Raw genomic sequence first — 22970 nt, forward strand, 5'->3', positions numbered from 1 at the left:
GGCGCACTTTCCAGTCTTTGCGCTATTTGGTTTTGTGTTTTTGGCAGTCACAAGACAAGCTTCACCCAGCTGCTTGATAGCAAAGTAACGTGGTTGTGCGGCGAATTCGGCGGTGTTTCTAGGCCAAAGAATATTAGACTCGGATGCAAAACAGATCCAGTGCCATGAAGAAAAAGGTGTTTGTTCTGCTTGCTTCCCTTCGTCGTAAATATATATATTTTTTGCGGTGATTTCTTGAAGCGGACGAGCTTTGCTGCCGTCGATCCTGATACAGCAACGCGATGTTCGTTGCCTTATTTCCTACATCAGTCTGATCAGCTGGTGATTCCATGGTCTTTAATGCCAGGTGGCTGTCATTATCTGCACGTTTGCAACTGACAGGTCGCAGTGCAGGGGCACGCGAGCGTAAAGACACGCCTTCCGTCCGTGCTGTCGTATCTGGGGTGTTACTTTTGACCAGCTGAGTGTATGCAAGATGCCGTTCTTTACACTTGTTTATTAGGTAGCTTCAAGAAAATTACCCATTGTCCATAAGCCGTTTCATTAGAATTTAGAGGGCACGTTTTAATGTAGAGTATTGAAGAATTTTACTGCTAAAAGTGCGCTTTGAGGTCTCAATTTCAATAGAAACAAAGATACGTACTACGTAGACTGAAGCAACAACAACAAAATTTATAAAAAGAAAAATAGAAGCTACGAAGAACATAGAAATGCTCTTTATTATCTGGTATATGAGCTTGTAGCATTTTCGTACTACAATCGTTGTGCTGGCTGGATGATATGCAGCAGTAATTTCCCGTTGTGTCAGAGCCACCATGGTCTCATATTATCAATTTGTGATATTAGAGCTTTGTTTTAGCGCGCACTAAAACTGTGAAGACAAGGGAGAGGATCATAACATTTCAAGTCATTAATGAACATTGGAACTATGATAATGTTGCTCAGTGGCATGTATTGATGTTAGGTGTCAAACTGAAGCACTTAGCAAATTGTGGATTCTTAGTTGTGTTACGCACAGAGTAGAATATACCTCTTAAGAGCACGAAGTACAGGTGCTGCGTGGCACACATCGATGGAAATTTTATAACACTTAGAAATGTGCAGAATGTGATGAATATGAAATTTGAGCTGTTTTTGTCTGTTCGCAAGCAGCACAGTGTACACCACAACACACAACCATTAACCAAGCAATCTGACTTGAGACAGTATGTCATATAAGTGAATGGCCACCTTAACTGCAGTGTGAAACTTGAGGGAGGAGGTAGAGGGAATGCAAGTGACATGGATTAGTGCTGTTAGTGTTTCTGTTCTTATTTCTTTGCCTTTTGTGTTTTGTACTGCACGTGATAAGCAGAGACCAACTAGCTCGAAACCAGACTTTTGGTGCAAAGTGTCACTGTTTTTGTTACACTAAGTGCTTGTCCTCTGGGATCAGCTTGACAAGACGTATTTTCAGAAGTTTTAGTTTTGCTGGCCTCCTTAACAAGCAGATTTGCTGAGATGACTCATGCCATACTTAAATTTTAGGTCCAGGAAAATATGGAGCAGTATGAAACTGTATTGAAGTATTATGAGGTCAATTGCGATATGCTAGCAAGGTTTCCTTCTATCAGCATCAATTTGCTGTTTGTATAATTAGGTGCATTTTTTGTTACTGTCATAGGTGTTCGATTTGGTGTCTAGTTTATAGATTTTATCTTTTGGGTATGATCCAAAATGTACTCAATCAGGTGCTTTTAAACGGTTACTTTAGCATCATATTCTCGCTGCAGTTTACTCTGTTGGAAGAGTATAACTGCATGAGCTTGCTGAAAATGATATAAGCTGACAAGGTGTGGTCATTAGGATACAATGTGCTAGAAAGCGACCTTAAATAAAGCTAATTGTTTTGTGGTACTGCTTACATAGGCAAATAACTGCTTTTACAACAGTGCTTCAAGCAGCCTGGGGAACAAAGGTGGCTGCCTAAAGTCCTTGGCCCTTTTTGTTACTTCTGAACGAAATAAATACTGTTGATTCAAAATATCTTTGTTTTACATAGATGCATTGTAGAACTAGTTAGTGTGGACCGATATCAAAGTTGATTGCCCGAAAGCACACTTTCCTGTGTACCTCTATGTTCTCTCGTCATCGTGCAAGTATAGCTTCAAGAAAGTACCATCTGCTTCTTTAGTAGTTTTCTTATCAGTGTACTCGAAAATGATTTGACAAGCGCATAATTTATCCTTGTATTATCTTTTGGTGCTTGTGCTTATTTTGTGATTCATTCCCTGTGATTTTAGGTGCTACTTATGGGCAAGAGTGGATCGGGGAAAACGAGCATGCGCTCTATCATATTTGCCAATTACATCGCAAGAGATACACGGAGACTGGGTGCCACGAGTGAGTACTTGTGGAATTGTTGCAGCTGTTATCTTTGGCGGCTGCCTATTGTGATACCCTGGTCCAGACAAGATTGAAGCAGATGGGAAAACTCCACTGTCCTGCTCTATTTGGGTGCACTTCGATTTTTGTGCTTTTAAAGTCTTCATGATTTTATCACAGTAGTGGGTGGTGGTGCAGATTTTTCTTTAACATTTTTAGTGTGATTAAGGCATGAACATAAATGTTTAGGAACATGCACATTGTTAAGTAGAGTTGTTAGTCTAGGAATGAAAGTTGTTGGGTTTGTTGACTGGACATAACGGAAAATCTGTAATGTCATGAAGCATTCATGTTCTGTCATTTTGTTAATTGCATGTACAGGTAAGGACGGAAGTAAATAGAATGGAACATGCTATTCTGTCTTCATTGATTCACATTTTCTCTAAGCAATATTTGTCCTTTAATAAGCATACTGACATCCCAACTAGCCTGCACGCTATGGTTACCAGTTTCAGTTAGGCAAATCGAGAGAAATGCTAGAAGGCACTGGTATTCTTCATTTACTTTTGTCTGCACCTGTAATATTTTCAGCAGCCATTTCTACTCACAAGTAGCATTTGACTGCTTGCAGATAATTTCACTATTTGACTTATTGAATATCAGATTTCTCAGCATACTTGGAACACCAAATTTTTCTGTTATTTTTTAGTGCATATCACTGCATAAGGATGTTTAAAAACATGCTGACTTGAGCCACAAAAAAACGACATGCAAAGAGAATGTGAATGTCATACAAAACTCGACTCTATGTGTGTAGAGGCTTCACACAGATGGGAAAATTTACTGTAACAACAGGAATCCGCCTTTTCCGCGAGTTTTCTGTGCATGCGCTCTATCATATGTGTGTGTTTGGTTTATGTGCGACGGGGCCTGATTGCGATGCATTTTGTCGTTTGTTTTCTTTATGTGCGAAGGGGCCGGGTAGCACAGATATCACAGGCAGCTATGAGCACTAGACCGTAATATTTAGCATGTTTTATCGCGACTGCTGCCTGACTAACAAGGGAAAAAAAAATACGGCGTTTGTTGTGATGCACCACTGCCGCGAGCTGAGGGGTTGAACTTTTCATGAGGCTCACGAACGACGTTGCATCACAACAAATGCCGCATTTTCTTTTTTTCTTATTAACATGCTGAATATTACAGTCTAGCGCGCACAGCCGCCTGCGATATCTGCGCTACCTGCCCCTTTCACACATAAAGAAAACAAACGACAAAATACGTCGCCATCAGGCCCCATCGCACATAAAGCAGACACGCAATGAACAGATCCTCATTGCAGCTATCACTGGTGCGTTACAGGCTTGGTGCAAACTCCAGTGGGTACTTTTCATCATGCACATTTCCTTTAGATGCATACATACCTGTAGTACCTGTGTTTTTGCCGCTCGGAACATATGACGCACTTGACACTCATGCATGACGCACAGTTTTTAGTTTTTTTACCTTACAGGCTCGCCTTCGTTCTCGCCAAAGCATTCAGATTTTGTTCCTTCGGTGTACGCAATCAGCTGCACTTCGTTAGGGAGCTTGAAAGTTGTCGTATTCATCCAACCGTCTGCAATGGCAAGGAAAGCGTGCGTGTGTCCGTTTTCTTGACCACAAAAAATCGCTGTCACACGAATACAGCCTAGCTATGTTCTACTAGACCACGTCCAAAAACTTCTACTTTTGTTTAGTCCGGTCGTGAACTCGACGTTGGTACAGGCGAGTCCGACGATGTTCGAAGTCCGGTTGAGGTGACAGAAACCGGTGGCCGGGGTATGACGCGGGCCCTGTTTACGCCTAGGCGTCCCAGTGCTCGGTAATAGGTACTGCGATGGGTCACACCCGGGTAGTGCGGCGGTTAGGCGCAATGGTGCAGTTGCGCTGCCTCCGGGAGTTGTCCACAGGATGGATGGCGAAGCGCTGCACGGCACCAGACTCCGGACCAGGTGCTGGCGAGCCGGTCTTTGACGCCAGGCCCGCAACGGTGAAAATCAACCGCCCAGCGACGCTCTGGAACGTCCGTCCCGTTCTCCTGCCTCGAACAAACTCATGCCCACTGGCTCACCTCGCACGCAGCCGCACTTCACTTTTTCTCCACGAGCAGCCCACGCACTCGCACACACAATCACTATCATCACACCTATAGCTGCACGCTTGTAGACGGTGCGAGGAGGAGGTGATGCCCATTGCACCATGCCGGCGCAGCGGTGACCGACCGCATTGTGCTCTGTAACTCAAGACCCCGCGCCGCTCGTAAGTCAAGTCATGAGACTATTCCACCTAGCTCTGCAGCATCAACAAACCCCTGGCTGCTTTGCCCTTTGAGATTCCTCTCTCTCTGCCTCCACACTCTCCTTTCGATATTGTTTACAATAAATTTAAGTCTGTCATAAATCTGCACGCTGAGAGTGTTTCATTCTGTCGCGTCGAACACAGCTTGCGCCATGGCCCGCGCTACACGCTCTTACAATACGAAGACAGTTTATGAGTGGACTAGGAAAATGCTGAAACATTCCCCCATGCTGCGTGAACATGATACTGCAATCACTGTCACTACTTTCCGCCCCGAAGGCAAAAAAGGGGGGAGCTTTCGCTTTCTGCCTGCGTTGGCGTGGCCATTTCGCATGGTGTGCTTTCGTGTCGTCTGCTGCACTGCTGTCCAGTGTGTTTCTCTCCGCTCTCACAAAAGGCGGATTTAGGGTTTTACGTATCTTACCTCCTTCCTTTGATGAGCTTGATTCAGAAAAGGGGTACTGAATTTAAGCATATTTCAGTTATTATAGTACCCTAGCCAGGGAGTCCACAATCTTTCAAAAAAAAAAGGCCTGCCTCAATTTGCATTGACCTGGTACTTTAGTTAACATCAGAATAACAAATGAAGCTGTGTCTATTCAAGTGTGTTTTGTTGTGTAAACTCATGGCGTATCAGTGTTAAGGTTGGAATTGCTATGCGTGCGGTGATTTCCAGTGGCAAATACAGAGCTGGCTGCTTCTCCGGCAATAGGGAAGCAGCTAAATCCAATTGAGAGCACTTATTTCAGCTCAATGTTTGTGAAATATGCACTTGAAAGAAGGATAGTAGTAGTAATTACCTGTGGCTGTTACTAGGACTCTTGACTGCTAAGCCAATTGACCCGGGCTGAATCCCGGTTGTGGCAGCCGAGTGGATGGAGGTGAAACACTAGATGCCAGAGAGTTGTGTGTGGTTTCAGTGTACGCTAAAAAACGCCAGGTGGTTAAAATTATCTGGAGCTCTCCACAGCAGTGTCCCCAATAAATCAAATTAAGTAAATAAAATTGGTGAAGCCTATAGTTGGATACGAAGCAAAATGGAGAGAAGTGTTGATTCTGCTGGTTAAAATTCAGCAGTAGCTTAGCTCAGCTTGGCCGGGATATATGTAGCGAAAGCTCGGCTCGGCATCTCTGTCGCTCTGCGTCTTGACGCCGCCACTTGGCGAGACGCTCTTCCCACTCCTCCAGCTTCTCGGATGCAGGCTTAGCCTTTCGTGTTTCATTTGTGTGCTGCCGGGCGTCCTCGTCAAGCAATGATTTCTGGGTCATCCGACACAGTTTCTCACAGTCTCTGAAGATGCCGCGCACTGTACTTGTGCTTACCATCCGCTTCATCATCCATGGCACTTCTGAATAGCAAGCGAACAGTTAGTCACGTGATCATTTGGAGTCAGACACGGTGAAGGAGACTGCGCAGCAGAAAGGACCGGTGTACGGTTTATGCATGCGCAGTGAGGCTGCATAAAGAGACACATGATGTCACAAGTTAATGCAGTGGTGAAGACCAGTGTGGCACTGCGGCAGCACACCTGTGGAACGGCGCAGCTGGTTGCCATGGTTATGGCGCATGCGCAGTTGTGGCCTATGACAAGCACGGCGAAAATCGCTTTTACTAACCTAGTGTAGCTTTCGCTACATTAAGTAGTCCTAGTATAACTCTTCAGCCTTCCACGCTACTGCTTGCTATTACATTTTGTTTCACAGAAATGCTGACCGGTGGTGAAAAAAGAAACTTTGCATAAAGCCACGTTGACAAGCAAAGGAATGAAGTGGCTAGAAAAGCGCGTGGAAACGTGAGCACTTGACACCTGTGTGGTTTTCCTGGTGTGGTAAAAGTGCATTGTTGCACTCTCCAGCCAGTGCTGCTGTCTTTCAAATGTCATGGTTTCCAATTTCTTCTCTGGCAAACAGAAGCAAAATTTTTGTACACTTACTTGCATACCTCCTAATGATTGTCAGAGCTTAACTTGCTGGTGTGCAGTGATGGTGACGCTTAACTGAGAATGGAATAATGAAATGTGCTTTGATGAAGCCATGTGCTATGGGCCAGAAATAAAAACATTGACACACATCAGGCAGGAATAGTAGTGGGGGGTGGACGCCTGCTGACCTGCCACTATTTTAAAGACTTCATGCAAACTTCCAGTTGGCTGTGTTTATTTCAGACAAGCAGTGAGCAGGACTGCCTTTTATCTACCCCTAGCACTGCCAGCCTACTATTATAATACCATTTACCTGAAGAGAACAGAAAAAAGTTGACCTGGAGAAGCTCTGAGTTAGGCTAAAATGCTAAATTCTAAATTCATGCTAAAAATGCTTGCTGATTAAGTCCTACTGTTTGCACTAGCATAGCCATTGCAATTTGCACTTGAACTGTTGGTGCAATTATGCTTGTCAGACAGTAGTGACATAGCCACAAACATTTTGTCATTGCTCTTTGTTTGCTTGTTACTGATGGTTGCAAATCTAGTGATAACATCCCAAACTTGTTGGTTTCTCATTGCAGTCGATGTCGAGCATTCACATGTGCGCTTCCTTGGCAACCTGGTCCTCAACTTATGGGACTGTGGTGGCCAGGAAGCCTTTATGGAGAACTACTTTGCCAGTCAGAAGGACACAATTTTCCGCAATGTTGAGGTAAGAGACATGGCATTCACGAGGTTATTTTTTAGGCACCAAAGGATCCTATGATGGCGCTCATGCATTGTTTTGTAGTGTGCTCCTGAAATAGGCGTACTGAATACAAAAGCGTGCTTGCTGCTGACAGATGTAGGCAGCTTACAACTTCAAAGAAACTTTAGCCTCCCTTTTACAAGAAGTGTTTGATTTCAGTATTGATTTATTCCTTCCATTTAAATTGCAATAATAAGAAACCTTTCTTGGATTTGAGATGTGCAATGAAAACATCATTATTTTCAATTCAATTTTACTATATTCGTTTAGGAATCACATTGGTGGTTTGGGCTACTACTCAAAATTTTATTATGCTAAATCTTCAAAACTGCCCAAAACAGCTGTATGGAATCTGAAAATTCACTTAGCTGATATTAGTAAGGAACTTTGCCAGTTCAAGTGGAGTGGCAGCAGCATTATGTGCATGTTGCATGAGTTCTGTTTTAGTTGCACAAGCAGTTGTGGTTAAAGCATGGCTTAACGGGCTTTAATGGCGGTAGCAAATGCTTATGCTAGTATTTGTCTGTAAGCCACTGTGTTCTGTTCAAAGCTGTTGGCCCTGCAGAGGTTTCCACATAAAGCCACCGACAACAAGATTGATGAATTAGTTTGTCGATGTTCAAGCTGATTGTGGGAGACGGCTTGTGATTGAAGCTGCCACTGTTTATTGAGGGAGCTCTGGACCCGTGGCTGGAGAGGCAGCGGAGCTGGTTGTTGATGCTGTTGACCTGGGCAAGTGCTGGGCTGTTTTTAAAGGTGCCAGAAGTTGAGGTAGTGCGCCAAGCTCCAGTCGCTTCATCAGTGGCCCAGATGACGATGGCAGCGCCGCTACAGAGGCTTCCCCACTAGCCCTATGCATGATGAAAAGAATGTGCTTGGCTATATACAGTATGATAACAAGAAAAGCAATGTGAGTTATAGCAGTTCTTAAAAGGTCTATGGTATATGCAGTGAATAATGATATCTATGTACGAATACATAGAAATTTTGTGGACATTTTAGGACATTAAGAGAGAGAGTAAAACCGGGATAACGGGCAAAGGACAGAACACACATTACAAGTGCCAACTTCCAACTGCTGTCTTAATACTGATTTGTCCAACCCAACTAAATTTCCATCCTTGTCAGTTACACACCACGAGGGTCGGAAGACCATGGCTGGCTTACGGGTACACAGAAGGGTCTTGGTAGGGTGGGGAGCGCTACATCGCAGTGGTCTTAGTTGGAAAACAGGTGGGCATGACAGCTTGATGATGAAGCTTGGAAAATACTTATGGTGGGGCATCGACTAAGTGCTGGTGTGACATATGCCGCATGGGAAAACAAAAGGTAGAGATTTTGAGGGGAAAACAATGTAGGAGCAAAGTGGTTGCAGCAAGCTTGGGTGGCTGTGTTGACATTAATGCTCTAGCACTGATGGGCAGAACTGCCGAGCTATGCGCTGGGGCCAGTAGGAGTGGAAAACCCTGTCGCAAGGATGGCAGGACATTACGCAGCACGATGTGGCAGGTACACTACAAAGCCATGAGTGTTAAAACGGACAGGCTGGATTTGGTAGAAAACAGAGATGACAGTCAAAATCCTCTTGCCTGCGCATCTCGGTTGCATGTAGACTCCAGAGCTCTACGGGCATCTTCACTCGCATAGGACATGGGCAGCTCGACAAGGAGGGTGCAGGAATGGGAACATATGGTGGCGAAGTGAGGCAAGGAGGGCTGACCAGTGCATGGAAACGGAGTGTCTGAGCAGAGTCGAGAAGGAAATGGGTGCAGCGTCAGCACTTATATGTGTTCTAGGTCATGTAGATGGTGCCAAGCAGCGCTGCCAGCAGGGTGCTGGAAAATGGCAGGGCAGGTAACATGGTTGAAGAGGACACTATCGGATGGAAGTATTGCCAGGGGTCTGAAGCGTATAGGCATGGCTCCTGCCTGATCTGTATGGAGGGCAGGGCGAGTGGAGACTCGTGCATAGTAGCTGGGAGAGTGGGAGCTGAAGCAGCTGTGAGGGTGGGCACTGGCAAAAAGGGGGGGGTGGGGTTGAAACAATTGGCGGTGGAGAATTTGACACCAGTGGTGATGTGCAGGATAGCTGCAGGAGCTACGAGCCAAAGTACTCAGGAAGGCCCATTTTGAGATTAGCATAGATGCTGGGTCTCTGTGGCGGCAACCGAAGTCTGGTCAGGAGTATGGGTGGTAGCTCATTACTGACATGCAAATACCGACGAAACTGGCTGGTCACATTGGTGTAGAAGCAGCGCCGAGCAACTCCAACAGGAAGTCCTTGGCATAGAAAGATGGCAGACCAGGCAGCCAAGTAAAGAAAGGGTGCCGATAGAACTGGAGCATCTCACTGGGAGTGGTGCGATGGTCAGATGTGGTAGCAAATAATTGGCATGATGTCAGGAAGCAGTAGGCGGTGCGGTGGAGGCTCAAGCAGTGGCAGGGCCAAAGAGGTTAAGCAAGGATTAAGTGCTTGGGTGTGCTATGCCAGTGGTTGGGGGGCTATGGCTGCTTATTGAAAGAGTCCTGCACTTGTGATTGGAGAGCCAGTGGAACAGACATAGACGCTGTTTTCATGGTCGATTACCGGGCTGCTCTGAAAGTCTCAAGAATTCGAGCTAGTGCATCAAGCTTCAACTGGTTTGGCAGTGGCACAGGTGTCAATGGTAACACCTCTGCAAACTGACTTCAAGTGCAGGTTAACTGCCACTGTATATTTCAACGTTTTGCACATGTCGTAGCTTTTTGTGAACAAGTTGTAATGAGCTTTGTCTCATGTCGTGCAGGTTCTGATCTATGTGTTCGATGTGGAGTCACGGGAGCTGGAGAAAGACTTGCACTACTACCAGTCTTGCCTGGAGGCAATTCTACAGAACTCAGCAGAGGCCAAGATCTTTTGTCTTGTACACAAGATGGACTTAGTGCCTGAGGAGCAGAGGGAAAGGGTGCGTTCTGTTGTGTTTTTTCTATAACATGAAATGTGGATTTAATAGTTTGGTCGAACGTCTAGCGCTGCCAGTAGTTTGGGCACAGCAGGATCGAATTGCAAGCCATAGGGCGCAGCTTCAGCGCGAGAGATGGGCGCCGGAGACAAACGATGGTGATGACAATGCCGCAGCGTTGTCTGTTTTTCGTCTTCTTTGCAAACATACTAGTTTACAAGTCACATAGGTTTTTACTTCACCTTCTTTTTCTAGTGTCTTATGTTTTTCTTTTTTAGCTAAGTAAGGGTGCTGAGTCACTGACCGAGTTGTGCTGCACTCAGTCTTTCGCCCTATTGTGAAATGTGTGCAAGTGTGCTGACAATCTACAGACAAAGAAGCGGTTCAGAGAGGGCTGCCTGGTTGCAGTGCATATTTCCAAGTGTGCAAACGCAGTGGAAGTCTTAACTCAGAATCGGGCACCAAACCCTAAGGAAGAGTTGCCAAAGTGCTGTCTGCCAGCACAAACAGTAGTCTTGTTTTAGTACATGCACATGCCTTCATTACAAATAAATGCTTCAATAAGGAACAGTGTTGAAAGGCTCTTTTTTCACCAGAGAGCCCAGCGTCAGTGTTGTAGTAGGTGTCGTTATCGTACGCGAGCATGCTTCTGGCAGGTGATAGGTGGAAGACAATATGGCCGGGCACGATTGGTCGGCAGCTTGTGTGTCGTCAGAAGACCACATGACTTGGCCGAGTTGGCAGGAGGATGAATTGAGAATCGGACCCAGAATCCTTGCATACCAAGCTAGGCATGCTATACTGAACCTATGCAGGCAGGTTTGTATGGCTTCGTTGAAGTGTGGCTTTATATTGTCACGTGGCAGGAGGCGTTCACACCACGTTAGCACTGATACACTCACACAGAACTGGATACAAGCACAAGGCATATCTGACGCCAAAACACAGAGACCGCTGCAAAGGATTCGGGCCCCGAGCATTCGCCAAGCACACACACACTTCGTCAGTCTCATCTTCGATGAGTCGACCCGTAGCAATATCAATGCCAAATGATCATTCGCATAATGTGATAGCTTACGACTGTATGCTAATGAGTACGCGTGCAGTAATAGAGGCATGAATTAAGGAGTTAGTGATTGAGTGGCTAACGGTATGTATATGAATGAGAACCACAGAAGTGAAGCCTTTAAAGCTGTTGCATCATACCCTTAAAGGCGGATCTTAAATGTCCCCCCCAATAATAACTTTTACAATGCGACAGAACTGAAGGCTCCATTCTCCTGAAAATGTGGCGTCGGTATCGCCATTGTGAGCAAAAAGTCACGGGCATGGCTCTGGCACTTGGTATTCGGCATGTGACATGGCCGTACACTGACTGGTCGTCGGTTTGTGTGACATCAAGAGACCACATGACATGGCTGAGTTGCTGACAACTAGAGCTTCACCTTTGAGGTTGGAAGGGGAGATTGGAATCCAGCACACCAGGACCATTGGATCTAGGGTTAGACACACTTTCCCAAGGCCATGCTGGCATGTTCGTGCAGCTTGGTTAAAGCAGGGCTCTATATCTAAGTAGTCGGTAGGTCTTTAAGTTGCATCGTAGCTCGTGACTGTATGCCAATGAGTGTGTGGGATAATAAAGTGTATGTAAATGCACTTAAAATAAAGCTTTAAGTTCTAATGGTTAGGTGAGTAGCAAAGAGCATGTATGTGAGTGAGGATCTGCAAGGAGAGCAGGCAAACAAGAACTGTTAATGCTGTTGCATCATATGCTTAAAGGCAGAGCTTTAGTGCTTCCCCAACTTCTTTTTCAGCCACTTACAACTTTTTACCAACTGTCACAGAAGGTTGGCTGCATTCTTGTGTGTCTTGACTCCTTCCTGTACTCTTTCCTAAGCACCATTTTCCTGTGGAATCTTCAAGAGGCACTCTTCTGGCCCCACAATAACTTTTTTCACCAACTGAACAAACTGTAGCGCACCAAGAGAAGGACGGAGAAAGAAGACACACAAAGCACTAGCTTCCAACTAATATTTATTCCAGAAAGGAGGGATGGTTTATATACCACCGCATATCACGTGTGCCTTAAGAACATGCACTACAAACACGTATCAGTTAGATACGAAAGGTCATTTGGCAGCAACACGATAGAAGGGCTACTGATACAATCATCTTTCAAAAGTGCAATTCATTCAGCTTCAACTATTTCAGGCATTAACCAGTTCAACCGGAAATAATTGAGGCTGAACGGATTGCACTTTTGAAAGATGATTGTATCAGTAGCCCTTCTATCGCGTTGCTGCCAAAGGACCTTTCGTATCTGGCTGATACGTGTTGTTAGTGCATGTTCTTAAGGCAAATGTGATATGCGGTGGTATATAAACCATCCTTCTTTTCTGGAATAAATATTAGTTGGAAGTTAGTGCTATGCGTGTCTTTTTTCTCCGTCCTTTTCTTGGTGCGCTACATTTTGTTCCCTTCAATCTCGTACCAACAAGCCCAAGCTTCTACCTTTCTATATGATAGTCTGCAGTCTCTAAAACTTTTTTTGTGCAGTGGATGAATTCTTGCTGTTCATGGGTGCTTGTGTTAAAAGTTCTAGCATTGGCAGGCATGTCTTACCATTTGCATCTGACAGGGAATAAAAGATGAGGGTCACGCGAGCTCCGCGCATGATGTGACAGCACTAATGGTGACTCCCATGTGTGGCTTCCCTTGTGCATTCTCGTTCGCAAACTACCATTTCTCGGGACTTTTTGCAACACAACTAGACGACAGAGAGGGAGAATGCACAGGACAGCGCTACACTTGAACAGTGCTTGATTACATGTAAATGGGCAGGATATGTGCCTATCTGTGATGAATAGTGTGGCACCATCCTGTGCATTCTTCCTCTGTATCATCCCACAGTGCAGCAAAATAAAAAGGTCTGAAAAACCTTGAGCACTTAAGCTCCACCTTTAAGGGCATGATGTAATATCGTTAGTGGCTTCCATCTGTGGCTCTTCTTGCAGATCCTCATTTGCATACATTCACTTGTCTTCTCGCTTAATTATTATTCCTTTAATTTGTGCTATTTTTCTCACCCATACTTGTTAGCACACAGTTTTAAGCTGCCACATTATGTGGAAGGCCGCTCGGTTTAAATATAAAGCTTCACTTTAAAATAGCCTTACAAACATGCCTGCATGGCCTAAGAATAGCATGTCTGACTTAGGATCTTAGGGTTGCGGTGGGTTCGGTTCCCATCTCAACCTCCCCTCTCATAGGCCCAACTCGAGTTGGCAGCTGGCCGTGTCATATGTTCCTTTGATGTCACGCAACCCACGGACCAATCAGTATCCAGATATGTCACCCCTGAACTACTACCTGCCTGAGTCATGCACATGATGTTTTGCTTAGGGGGCCTACAATGCTGACGCCGAATTTTCTGTAGAATGGGGCCTTGGAACACTGCTGCTTTAATATAATAATTCTGCGTACCTAATTACTGTTGCCGTGAATGATCTGTTGGCCTTGGAAAGTCACTTGAATTGCATGACTTTTGGTACCTTGTTTACTAGGGTGGTGACATGCATATATGAATGTGATGAGGAAAATAGCAGCAGCTTTCATTAGTTCCGAGATCGACGGAGGTTTTCGTTGCATTTGAGCACTGCAGTTGATTTTACTCTGATTGGATACCTTGACAGGGCAGTGAAAGTTGACACTGCCCATTGTACCACACAGTGTCAAGCGTTGTGAAAATTTCACTGTGTATTGTGTGCCTTCTCGTGAAAACATGTCCTTTTTCTTTTTTCTTATTCAGCAAAAAGAATAAAAATGCAAGTTCACATGTGTTGGCTTTTGCCAAAAAGGCCTGCTTACGACTGTGCTGTGCTTTGTGCATACCAGTCTTTTCACCCAAAAAAGTCATATTGAGGCCTTCGTTGAACACAGCTGATTTAACTGGTTATTCAACTTCTCATGCACTGTCCGCTTCTGTGCCTGTTTCCACACAGATATTTCGCCTGAGGCAAGAAGACCTTAACAGGTTGTCCAAGCCCTTGGAGTGTGTGTGCTTCAAAACATCAATATGGGACGAGACACTTTATAAGGTAGGATACAGTATTATTGTCCATAAGTAATAGTGTAGTGCTAGTCAGCAATAGTGTTAAAGAAGGCCAACAATATCACCAGCATCCATGTTTTGTTTTCTCCAGACAGAACATGAAGCTGAAGAGGATAAGATGCACAACTGGTTAAAGTGTGCGCATCTTAAAGTATAGTATGATGAATGTAACAAATGAAAATAAGGTGTGCATTCTGCAAATGTTTCTATACAGTCAATTCTCGATATAACAAATCCCGTGGGACCGCAGAAAATTGTTCGTTATTTTGAAATATTGTTGTAATGAAAAATCTGCGATTACCTATGCCAGTGGTCAAACCTAGGTATTAAAATTACATACCTTGGCAGTAAGCGCGTGTGTAGACAAGCACTCTTCTTTAAAGCGAAGTGGGACTTCATTTCATAAATTTCAGATTTGAGACTTTTTGTCAGGGCATTTCAATCAATCAATCAATCAATCAAAAGTGATCTTTATTTGTAGGAAACGAAATACATAAAGAATATTTGGACCGATAGCCGGGGGGCTAGTAGACGGTCCAGTGCAGAATAAACTTGGTCAGGCAGCCGTAATGAGCGCATACAAACACACCACACACACACAAACATAAAAAAAAAAAACGACTCAAACAGACAAGCAAAAAGAATCAACAGGCACGGAGAAAAATACTTTTCAGCAAGCAATTCATAGGCAATTAATACAAAACGCAAGCGCACACACACAAAAAAAAAATGGGGGGGGGGGGGGAGGGGATCATAACTCTCCTTGGCTGTTAATTTCTTTAGCTTCCAAAAAATTTATCACATTTGGTTATTTGTGGCTTAAAAAAAAAATGTTTTCATCCTTTCTTGTAGTCATGTTGAAAAAAAAAGGTAGGAGGTTTCAGAGGCTCTGTCTGAATTTTTCTCAAGACTACATTTTTGGAAGTTAATGTACATTTTTTTCGTCAGCTGTAATGTGCAAGCTTTAAGCAATAAAAAGTTTTCACGCTTTTCAATTGGTTCATTTTACATGACTATGATTGTAATAAGTAGCCTAAGCCAGTTTCTAATATTATGAATAACAAAAATTGAATTCATTGGTGACAGTTTCATAGCACCGAGAAAGAAAAAAAGACCGCAATAAATATATTTTTGCTTGAAGTGCGTAATGCTAATCACGGTTGTGTAACATAACTGCTTTTGCTCTCATAAGAAATGTCATAGCTCTGCATGTAGTAGATTTCAAGAAAAAGGCGTGCAGATGGGAGAATAAAAAGCATAGCAGCACAAATATGTTTGAACTCTAATGCAAGCTGCATCCTTTAAGGAAATTGCTAGCAAATTTCACAGCCTTGGCTACTACTCTGCATCCAGTCTTTGAAAACCATTTTCTAAGTCCCACTCTACCCATGACTTTACTTCTGGTTGCACGGAATAAAAATTGCTTCTTTTGACTCTGCAGGTATGTGCCGTCAGTAGTGTTATTGGTTATATTTATTTATCTGGTCGCACTTTCTCTGTGTGCAGGCCTGGTCATCAATTGTGTATACGCTCATACCTAACGTGCAACAACTGGAAAGCAATTTGGAGCAGTTCACGAACATCATTGATGCCAATGAGGTTCTTCTGTTCGAGCGGGCCACCTTCCTTGTGAGTATATGGCATGGTGAACATAAAGATTTCAAATAGATCCTGTACCAGCATAAAAAAAATAATAAAATGCTTTCATCGCTGAAACGCGTTTGAAAGTTTTCCCACTGCCCGATTCAGACTTGTGATGCCTACTCTGAAAAGGTCTCCGCGATGACCATCTTGAAGTTAAAGGTAGCGCTAACTAGCAGTCTATTTACGAAATTGGCCAGTGATGGGGTCACTTGTGTTTAAATTTTTTGCCTTTTCTGTCCTCTGAAAATTCGGTTTCCGGTTCGTGTACTAGAATCCATATTGTTGAAATACTATAATAAAGTGCCACCTTCACATTACTCCTTGGCATCTCCTTAACCCTCTGACTGTCAAATATTCTGAAAACAATTCACCCCCAGTGTCAAATTTTTTTAAATGCTATGTGTTTAGCACAGTACTCATACGGCAAAAACACCGCAGGACGGAATGCGACCGCAGTACCCATACGGCAAAAACAGACAAAGGATCCCCTCTTAAGTGAGAGATTTCATATTGAGCAACTGCATTAACGATTTTTTTTTTAAAGGGAAGTGCAAGAAAATATGTGGTGCAAGTAGGACACTGTATGTAGTGCTTAGGCAGGCCCCATCACGTTGGCTGTAAAGTGCTTGTCTTTGTCTCGGACAGATAATCAGCCACTGCCAGCGCAAGCCACACCACGATGTCCACCGCTTTGAGAAGGTCTCCAACATCATCAAGCAGTTCAAGCTCAGCTGCAGCAAGCTGGCTGCCCAGTTCCAGAGCATGGAAGTGCGAAACAGCAACTTTGCTGCCTTCATAGACGTTTTTACACCAAACACATACATCATGGTGATCATGGCTGACCCCACCATGCGTAAGTGTGTCTCCTCTCTTCCTCCTGGTGTGTTTATGAGGCACAAATTGTTGGTGCATTGCAGAGGTGTGCTGCAGTGTGACAAATATGTGCTGACATTTCAAAACTGCTTGTCTGTTAAAGCGTGACTCTGCCTGCTTCTAGAAAACGCTAGGTTTGGTTGTGTACAGAAAATGAAAACCCACGTCACAAATGTGGACACCATTTGCAGAAGTAGCTCGGCAAATTCCAAATAGTAGTGCTTATTCGAGAGGCACCTTGTAAGAAGTGTAACAGCCCTCTTTAGCTGCAGTTCAACCAAAATAATAATGAGTTGTGGAAATAAGCTGTTTTGACCATTTCCACTAGTCTCTTTGTGCTTTCTTAATAAGCTTTCATTTTTTTTTTCTGGTGCAGTTATCGAAGGAAAGTAGTGTTTAGTCCTTCTTTTTGTTTTTTGCAGCATCAGCAGCCACCCTGATCAACATCAAGAATGCCCGGAAACACTTCGAGAAGCTGGAAAGTGCTAAAGGCTCAAACTCACAATCATTGGCAAGGCGATAGTTCCTAGGTACTCCAAATAGCTTGTGTCTCCTCTGTACCTCACACGAGCTGCCTGGCTCCATACAGAGTACGACCCCAGGCAGCTTGTCCTGCCGGCCGCACATGGCCAAGAACTCTCTAGTTGAAGTCGAGTGTTAAAACTCTGATCATGCAAGTGCAGTCGGAAATATTTGCAGAGTGCCCTTTCAGCCCAGAATTTAGCAGGTCTTGTCGCACCACAGAGTCGATTATTGTTGTTGTTGGCAAATATTTTCTTTGGGTGATACTCTCCCTAATTCAAATCCCCACCTCTCTGGGACAATGAAATGGATAATTATGATATCAGTTGTGGACATTGCTCTTTGAAGCAGTGAATATACGGTTTTGCATGGCTCGGAGATGTGTATTTTGTACAAATTAATATCCAATAAAACTGTTACCTTGAGACTTGGGTCCGTTCTCTTAGTACGGATGAATTGTCAGTGGAGAACATGCAGTGTGAGCAGTGCCACAAAGAAAATTTTGAGTACAACTCTCAGTCACACATTGCACTGTGATATGGAGGCTGCCACCCACCTGAAGTGCGCTATGACAATGTCAAACGTGCCTGCTATTGTGACTCGGAAAGTGTTATGTAGTAACTTGTTTTATTGTGTTTAGTGTGACATATCATCTCCTTATTTCATTTGTTTTCATTGCTTTTGTGTGTATCTGTTGACCTATTAATATATATGTGATACAGCCAGTTAAATATCTTATTTAAGTATAACAAACCATGGGATGCAAGGGTAAGAACACATAGCAATGTTAGTGTTGTAGAATGTGTGCTGTGTTGTGCCTGCAAGGTACAGTTGATTTGAAGTAAGCTCACTTTTTGGTACTAACTTATTCGGAAAAAAAAATTCACGAATCTCTTGTGCTCATCTTCAATCATATTTCTAAAATTGTGGCCTGCTGATGCCTTATATTCTGGATGATTGTTCCAAGTTATCAATTCAAACTGTTTCAATACGACAGCATTAAAGGCCCTGTTGCTCAGCAAAATATCCGGCGTTGTGAGCAAAAGATCACAGGCATGGCTCTGGCAGGAACGTTCCCAAGCACAGATTTTTTTTATGGGCTGCAAGATGTACAGCAGGCTAAATATTTAATTGGCATGCATGACAGCTGCATTTTCTATGATTATGAGCATTACAGAGAAGCTAACCTGCAAAAAGTCCAAGCATAAGCAAGGGCTTGGTGAGCCCTTGCTTAATCTTGACCTTTCGGCAAGTTTTACCCATGTGCAGGAGCAAAGAAAAGGGGGCCATCACACATGCCAGTTAAAGATTTGGGCGGCTGTACGAGACTACATGGTATTGCAAAGCGGGAAGAAGCTGCGAACTCAAGTTGTTCATTCGAGGTGGGAGGGTAGAATAGGAACCAACCCTCTAGGGCTCTTGGATGTCGAGTCAGGCATGCTACTCTTAGGTCACCCAGGCCTGTTCGTACATCTTGGATAAAGCAGGACTTCACATCAAGGTCAGGTAGGCAAGTATGACTGGTATCTGGATAGCATGATAGGACTATATGCTAATAAGAATGTGCGAGATATGAGAGGCTCAACATAAGGGATTGGTAATTAGGTCAATAGAGACCACATGTGCGTGAACGTGGAACCGCAAGGGGCACCACAGACTGGAACCATTAATGTTGCTGCATCATATTCTTACACTTTAAGTTTCCCTTTTTTTTTTTTTCCTGGCAGTTTTAGTGTGCAAATAAAAAATATTGGGTTTGTTTTTGGTAGTATCATGCAAAGCCTACTTTGCTAAACATTCCATTGCCTGCAACATAGAAAAACTGGCACTGTGCAAGGTATCTGAACACCTGCCAAGAGGCTGACCAGACACTGCTTTTGTCTAATTTTAGTGTAATTGACGTTTCCATTTCTCAGATTTAACATTAGCAGAGGCCAGTTGCAAAACTGCATTTCTGTGAGGGCTTGCACCATGGGAAAGCCTGCTACAAGCCGTCGGCGTGCTTGCCAAAATGATGTCTCTTGATCAGTGCGGGAAACTGCAAAGATGGTAGGGTTACAATAGTCTAGTACCTTGACCTCCATGCACTTGTATGGCTGCTACGTCATTTGCTTATTGGTTTTGCTCAATGATGTTTCAGGATGAGTAAAATGAGAAAGTGAAGGCCTCTAAAACACTCGTCACAGGCGTCCTGTTTTTATTTTGGACATTGGCTTCCAGATACTTCCAGATTGGGTATCTGGATAGAGTTAGGAAGTGTGCAGAGTAGGTCAGAGAAATAACCTGAGTAATGACATTCTAATGGAAATCGAGAAAAACAAATGGGGTGGGAATGGACGTGCAGAGCATAGAGAGGACAACAGATGGTGCTATAAGGGTGACAAATTGGGCTCCTAGGGAAGGAAATTGTAGCAGGTGGAGGCAGAAAGTTAGGTGGGCGGATGAAGTTAAGAAACTTGCAGGTGTCAAGTGGATGCAGCTAGCACAGGATTGGGTTAATTTGAGGAGTATGGGAGAGGCCTTAGCCCTGTAGTGGGTACAGTCTGGCTGATGATGATGTGACAAATTAGTTCATTTGGCATTTTCCTGTGAATGTCATAAGGAATCAACAGCAGATTTTAAAGCCCCTTGTTAGAAAGCAAAACTGGAGGATGCCTTTTCAGCCACTTCCCAATGTCCATATTAGTACAGGAAGCATATTTGTATCATCCAATAAAAAGGAAATCTGCAGAAGCACGGGAAATGCATTGTCACAGATCTGTTTACAGCTGATAGGATTTATGCATGGTGGAGCGCTAACACTCGTTGCTCGTGGTCCATGCTATTTTGACGTCGGCAGTGTATGGGCTGTGCCCTGCAACTCACAGTACATACTGTGCAACTTGCAGTTGTGGTATCGGCAAAACATGGGCAGCCCTCAACACTCCAGTTTGCGGTTGTGGTCAGAGCGTTTGTATTACAGTAAAATCTCAATTCGGATATCAAGTGACCAGGAAAAATATTCTAGATAACCAAAAGTTTGAATTATCGAATGGCCACCAAAAAAACTGCTGAAAACCATTTGCATAGCAGCAATTTTATCTAATGAATACCTTGATGAGAGTTGTCTGCATTCGAGACTGATCGTTTCTTTTACGGTTTCATCAAGTGCTTTGCTTTGCACACACTGTTGGGACTATCAAATAATTGCTCAGAGACCATAAAGTACACCACTATCCCTTTCAAATTGCAACCTGGTAGCAGTGGCGATCCTCACAAATAGCTCGATCATGTCTTTAGGATGTTTCCAACGCTTTTCCATCAGGCTCTGGGGTGAAGCATCGTGAAGTACGGAGTGTATTGAAACTCCGTGCGACCAGAGCGCATTTTTAGCATACTGGAAGAAGCATGTGAACACAAGTGAAGGGTGTACACATAGGAGTTAAAACAGCGTAACACCATCGAAAAATTAAAAAACGAGGATGCATCAAGCAGAGTCTAAAATGGCACGATTGGTAGATGCGTGCACTTGATCGCAGCCACGAGATGATGTGAAGCTAAGCAATGCGAAATAAAAACTATGTGACTGAACTACACGGAAGTTTCCAATCGTCGTTCCTGCCAAGGTGTGCACAAGGTGCACAGACACAACTTTTGCAAGCAGTTCATGTTCGGAAAGGTCTATGTCGGTGACTGCCTGCTGCGCTGGTCATACCTTGACACAACCTCCTGTCTGAATTAACCGCAGTGAGCCTGCCCATGTCCAAATCAACGGGAGTAAGTCGCCATAGACTTGCATGGGTATCTGCCAGGGCCCTCACTCACATCACAAAGTGATGCACGTCGAACTGGGCTCTTAGTTCAAATTATCTGAATTAACGAGATTTTACTCTATCCACAGTGGAGCGGGAAACTGTTCGGAACAGTCGAAGATCAACCGTGAGCTTGCTGCAATTGTTCTGTAGTATGTCCAAAATTAAACTGATTTGTTTGGAGTTTGCATTTGAATGATGCTGCAATGACTGAACTAATTGCAAAACCATGCTTCGTTTTCATAGTTATAGCGATTAAAATAGTGTTGCAGCCCACATGAGAAGACGAGTACACTGACAAAATTTCTCTTAATGTGAAATTTTTCGCCCTTATTTTTAAGAATACTTGGATTCTTGCAGTTTATTTTGCAGAGCCTTCTGAACACAGATTTTTGGTTGTGCATCCCTAGTTATCGTTGCATTCATCCAGGTGAATTGAGCAGTATCCAGCAAATTGAGCTATGAACAGGTTGAACAAATACATAATTGAGGAAGTCATGCAGGAGGCTCTGCAATATGTGGTGCTACCTATTCAGATGCGAAAATAATTGATTAGATTCCAATGATGACCGAGAGAGAGAGAGAGAGAATAAATATTTATTCCATCTATAGAGTTTGTGGTGGTTAGATGCCTACCATCTTCCGTAGCGGTGGTCGTCCGCCCTTATTCCAGGGCCCCGCAGGATGCCGCCGCCAGCTGGGCCCGTCGGATCAGACCTTCTTGGTCTTCCCGCCGGTCGCTGGAGAGCATTCCCTCCCACTGCTCCACACTCGGGTTTGTTATGATAGGCGCTACTGGAATTCCCTGACATTCCCACGTCGTGTGAGCGAAACATTTCCTTGAGGCTCACTGATGTTACTTAGGCTTCTATGATAAGCAGTCCTAGGTGTGTACAAATTGTGGTAGATTCACTCATCCGTTTCTGTGCTTTTCTTATTTTTATGCACACGCAAAATGTTTTAAAATCGGCACTAAAAGAAGCCTGGGCACGGAGTCCAGACAAAGTAGGTTGAGTGATTGTGCTTCCCGGATAACAAGCATGCAAAGTTGACAAAAAGTGGCGTCTTGATAAGCTAGAAGAGAATGTAACAGTAGCAGATGTTATGTGACCAGATATTTCACGTGGTTGGGCCTCCTTGGCCTGTCCATACATCTGCCAGCTATTGTGCTGGTCAAGTTTCAAGGCTGCTGTTAGCAAAACTGCTGGCTTATTTGCGCTCAAACTGTTTAAAATGCTGATGTCTGATTGCAGCATTTGTTAAGGACTTAGTCCAGGTAGAAGGAACTGAATGTGCGTATAGTCTGTGGTGATGCTGGTTCGAAAGTCTGAATTATAACAATGGCTAGAACATCCATGTCAAGCATAGTGGTAACAGATACCTACAGAAGTGCCACCTCTGTGCACATTTAAGGTAGAAAAAAATTGGGAAAGGGGGGAACACTTAAGCTCTATGTTTAAACGTATGGCGCCACAGCATTAATGACTTCAGTTTTCAGTTCTCTTTGCGGATCCTGGTTCGTGCTCGTCCATTCTAATAATAGCATTTCATTTGTGCCTCATAGCATTGCGTACACACATTAGCATACATTTGTAAGCTATCACATTATGTGAATGACCACCCAACATAGATATACATTCCTGCCTTAACCAAGCTGTAAAAATGTGCCGGTATGACCTATAAGCAGGGTGTCTTAACTCGGGATACAAGC

General features: G+C 43.9%; 1 protein-coding gene across 1 annotated transcript; it reads left to right on the top strand.

Moving 5' to 3' along the window:
* The first annotated feature begins 20 nt into the window (after positions 1 to 20).
* Positions 21 to 17895, top strand: RagA-B (Ras-related GTP binding A/B). Its single transcript, XM_084593995.1, has 8 exons — positions 21 to 176; positions 2283 to 2382; positions 7211 to 7341; positions 10163 to 10321; positions 14320 to 14415; positions 15936 to 16058; positions 16719 to 16926; positions 17369 to 17895. Exons 1-8 carry the CDS (start codon positions 144 to 146, stop codon positions 17467 to 17469), a joined length of 951 nt encoding a protein of 316 aa, XP_084450121.1. The 5' UTR covers positions 21 to 143; the 3' UTR covers positions 17470 to 17895.
* The last annotated feature ends 5075 nt before the right edge of the window (positions 17896 to 22970 follow it).

This window comes from Amblyomma maculatum, chromosome 2, assembly GCF_055883805.1.
Source record: "Amblyomma maculatum isolate TAMU_Amacu chromosome 2, ASM5588380v1, whole genome shotgun sequence".
In the NCBI taxonomy this organism is placed as follows: domain Eukaryota; kingdom Metazoa; phylum Arthropoda; class Arachnida; order Ixodida; family Ixodidae; genus Amblyomma; species Amblyomma maculatum.

What these genes read in the sequence shown, in the direction of transcription:
- RagA-B (XM_084593995.1), top strand. Translation starts at nt 144, where the DNA reads ATGCAAAACAGATCCAGTGCCATGAAGAAAAAG. An exon ending in CAATTTTCCGCAATGTTGAG is followed by an intron (nt 7,342 to 10,162) that starts GTAAGAGACATG and finishes CATGTCGTGCAG; the next exon opens with GTTCTGATCTATGTGTTCGA. An exon ending in GGGACGAGACACTTTATAAG is followed by an intron (nt 14,416 to 15,935) that starts GTAGGATACAGT and finishes CTCTGTGTGCAG; the next exon opens with GCCTGGTCATCAATTGTGTA.